We start from the raw sequence: 4,143 nt of genomic DNA on the forward strand, positions 1-4,143 counted from the left end.
AGAGGGGTCATGGGGAGCTCAGTCATTGCCTGCAGGCAAATCCATCACTCTGCCAGCACAGCAGCTTCACAGCTCTACACAATCTGTAGTTGAAACTTCAGGTTCCCACCCCATCTCCGTTCATGCCACCTGCTGAATCCATCTACTCAAATACTGAATTAGAAACACTAACTCTGAGCTGGCTTAGCAAGTTCTTTTGTTGTTGCAGTAGTTGAATTTTGTGGGCCCTGCACTAGGATGAGGGATTTGTTTCTTTAAATTAGTAACAGTTCTGAATAGCGAGTTGTGGCTCCATCAGAAATGCACTGATTTCAGACAGGCAACGCTCTTCCCTGCAAACTTTTTGGATGTTTATTACCAGCTGTACAGTATGGACAGAGCTTTTGTTTAATGGAAACAAAGCGTATCTTTTTCTTACAGATGGCACCACTCGCTGTCAAGCTTTTTATGTGCGTTTTAGGTTTCCCTTTTTATTTTTTAACTTATTAACTCTGACAAGTAACCTCTTGGTTGTGAACAACTTAATTCACCATTCATTTTTCTGATTCAAAGTGAACACGAGTGCTCTAATCCTCTAATGGGAATTAATTGCATGTTTCAGTGCTTAACTCTGATCCTTTCTCAAGCCCCACTGGGACAAGTTTCTTCCTGAAGGATCTGTGTTTGTTATTCAAAACACAATCTGAAAGGTAATGATTTTTCTTATAAAAGGGAGTCAGACCGACTGAATATTAATGTTCTTTTTATTGTGAGGGAATGAGCTGCATCCAAAAAAAAACAAAAACAAAAACTCATTTATGTCATGAAGGATAAATTACACCGAAGTGTATCTGATAAAATACAGGGGGAAAAAAAATCAGCACTGTCTTTTTTCCTTAAGAGAAAGCTGTTTGCCAGTACATCCAGGCACATACCATTTTTGCTGGGAAAACTGTATTCTGTTACAAAGAAAACCTGTTTACTTACCAAGGGGGAAAGTGGTTTGCTACTGAGCATTTTAAATGACACTCTTCTTGGCTAGCAATGTACCCCTTTGATAACCCACCCTCTCTAACGGTTTACTAAAATAAGAGTAAATGGCAGAAAATAGATTACATTTCTACTTCCAGTCTGTTTTTAAAGCTGTTTCAAACTTTAAATACATTGTTTAATGACACTCTTTTTAAAAAGAACTGCATGTGCTCCTCAGATGTTGGGTCTCTAGTGTTGGAGTAGCTGCCCAATGGCTTTGGGTTGGGCGATGGAGAGACAGGTTCTGCCCAGCCCATGTCCAAGGGCAAAACGTGGGAAACCATCAAATAGTGCAAGAACTGTTTCTGCCTTACAGAAATGATGGGAGATGAACAGGGCACAGCATGAAAAAATAACCCAGGAACTATGAAGGTACTTTTTGTTTTTTTAAACTTTCAGTAAAGACAGCCTTTTATCCCATTTAAGCCAATCTTGAGTGGTTTGTGCTCACAAACAAATACTGAACAACATCGTTCAGCATCTGTTTTCAAGAGAGGGCTAGCACACGTGCAGATCAGCTGCTTCAGATGGCTCTGCTCTTTGGCGTATCTGTATGGGGAAAGGGAGCCAGCAGCCCTAACTTCCAGTTTTGTTAGGCCTGAAATAACCACATCCCCCTCCCAGCCCATCCCCAAGGTGAATAAATGGACCAGCTCTCTTGGACAGCAAGGGTGAAGGTGCCTGCGAACACCACAGTGTCGGGCTCTGTAAATTAGGTTTGTCACCTAAGATTTATCAGCAGCACTGAGGGGAGCCATCATTGTCCTCCCTCCCCAGAAGGAGCAGGACAGACGTGTCCTTTTAGACGTGTCACCCGCTCACTTGGGATGTGGTTGCCACAGGCTACTCCGCTTCTCTCCCCGGAGCCACAGCTCTTAATCTTCAGCATTTGTCAGTCAGCCAGCAAGTAGGACTTCAGCACTGGGTTTACTGAAAGTCCTTCAGCCTGTCCATGAAGTGACTCAATGCTGGGGTAAACTTGCCCCGCTGCTGTGCTGCCGTGCCTCATTGTGCTTGTAAGCTCTGGCCTGAAAGCCTTTTCATCCCTCTTCGTGACAGACAGGTCCTCTGTTCGCCTTGATGGTGTCCCAGTTTGTACGTAGCTAGCCTGATGCAGCTACAAGCACTGTGCTGCTTGCTCTTCTTTTCCTTTTTTTCTTTTTTTTTTTTTTAAGGCTGTGACCAAGCTGGTATTACTGTTTGAAAAAATATCATCAAATGCATACAACTGCAACACAGCATGACCCAAAGTTTGAACATGTTAATTTGCTTTCAGATGATTAATGCCACTGTGATTTATCTTACCATGAAACAAGAAGACATCCAAACTTCTAACTCTGACCAGGCTCTTCTTTACCGAACAAAATGTTGTTTCTCAAATACTGAGTGCTGCCATGGTGAAAGGAGAGCCTGAGCAGAAGACAGAGGGAAGCAGGTGCTTCCCCAGGGGAAGCCTGAGGTGGCACTGCCAGGTGGCCCAGGTAGCATGTGAGCAAGTCCATCAGTGCAGGCTTTAAAAATCAACACCCCACCCCAACACGGGAAAACAAACTGACTGTTGCTTCACCCCTGCAAGTTTTCATGACCAGGTTTGGCCTGGGCTAGTTAAACCATACATGCAGTGGAGCAGCATAGGAAGGTGTCTACTTAGCTGAACCAAACCATCACTTTTTTTTTTTTTCCTCATAAAGCATATGCTAAGTGGAGCTTGTTTCCATCACTGAGCTGACTCCCATGATGGTGAGAGAGAAGGCTCAGGGATGCATTGGCTAATGTTGGGGATTCCTTAGAGAAACAGCAAAGAACGGCAAGGGTGACTTTCTCCTGGTGCCTGTTTTTCACTGTTACAGTTTTTGACTGAAAACTTTAAAGAGATAGTTGAATTTAGTAAGATATTTAAATGAGGTTTAGGACTAAATACCACTTTTGTACATGCCTGAAGTCTTGCATGTACAACACACCTTGGCGTGGGTGCAGATCTCCAAAGCGTTGGCCAAAGCAGCCGCATGGGTAACGTACATCTTTGTCTTTCAGTTGCTTTTGCAGGTACGATGGCTCGTGTCTTCGTCTACGGCACGCTGAAGAAGGGCCAACCCAACTACAAGCACATGATCAACACGGCCAAGGGGCTAGCGAAATTCCAAGGAAGGGGCCGCACGGCGGAGAAGTACCCACTGGTGATAGCAGGAAAATACAACATTCCTTATATGCTGAACATCCCGGGGACAGGACACCACATTGCTGGGGAGATTTACACAGTTGATGACCAGATGCTGCAGTTTCTGGATGAGTTTGAAGGCTGCCCAGACATGTACCAGCGTACCCTGATGAGAATCGAGGTGGTGGAGTGGGAAGGGAAGGGCGGCGCGGGTGAGGGTGTCATGGAGTGCTTCGTGTACAGCACAACGACGTACCCACCCGAGTGGGTCAGCCTTCCCTACCATGACAGTTACGACTCCTCCGGGAAGCATGGCCTCTCCTACGTCCTACGTGAAAGCCGGGATTAGAAATGGGAGGTAACACAGCCCGGCCGAAGATGTAGTACTAAGCCCATGTCGACGAGTAACCCTGCCAGGAAAGTTGTAATACCTTTCTATTAATACAGGATCTCTTGTAACCTTCCCAACCCAGGCGCCTTGGCACTACTGTTCAAGTCTTGTAGGCCCAGAGGTGGGGACTCATCCCCAGTCAGTGTCCTCCTCATCCCCGCTAACCTGCTGCCAGTCACCAGGTTTGCATGAAGTGTAAAATCACTGTATCTGTGCACATCTGTTTTGAGGTCCAGTTATTTTTCTCCATTTCCCCCCTTTGCCTCAGTGCATGACTGAGGTCACTGAAAAGCAGAGGAACAGACTAATTTCATTTTTTTTTACCTGACTTGACAAATTTTCTTGTGTAGTTCTCCAAGGTGGCTGGAATAATGATGATACTGTTGCACTAACAGCTGAAACAGAGTAAAAAAATTCATGTCTGCAAACAGAGTAAAGCACAACTCACATATAATATTGACTTGTAATGGTTTTTAGTAGATTACTGAATGTAGATGGGGAGAGATGACATATAGATATTACGTGCTTCAAGACATATTAAATTGCTGGAGAAACAGAGAAAATTTAAAGACTATTCTTACTC

General features: G+C 44.5%; 1 protein-coding gene across 1 annotated transcript; it reads left to right on the forward strand.

Moving 5' to 3' along the window:
* Positions 1 to 2,491: 2,491 nt before the first annotated feature.
* GGACT (gamma-glutamylamine cyclotransferase) lies at positions 2,492 to 3,518 on the forward strand (the record flags this gene model as incomplete). The annotated part of the gene is made up of 1 exon (XM_080358017.1): positions 2,492 to 3,518. The coding sequence occupies exon 1, from the start codon at positions 3,018 to 3,020 to the stop codon at positions 3,516 to 3,518; it is 501 nt and encodes a 166-aa protein (XP_080214143.1). The 5' UTR covers positions 2,492 to 3,017.
* Positions 3,519 to 4,143: the final 625 nt, after the last annotated feature.

The sequence above is a fragment of the Nesoenas mayeri genome (genome assembly GCF_963082525.1).
Source record: "Nesoenas mayeri genome assembly, chromosome: 1".
Lineage (NCBI taxonomy): Eukaryota > Metazoa > Chordata > Aves > Columbiformes > Columbidae > Nesoenas > Nesoenas mayeri.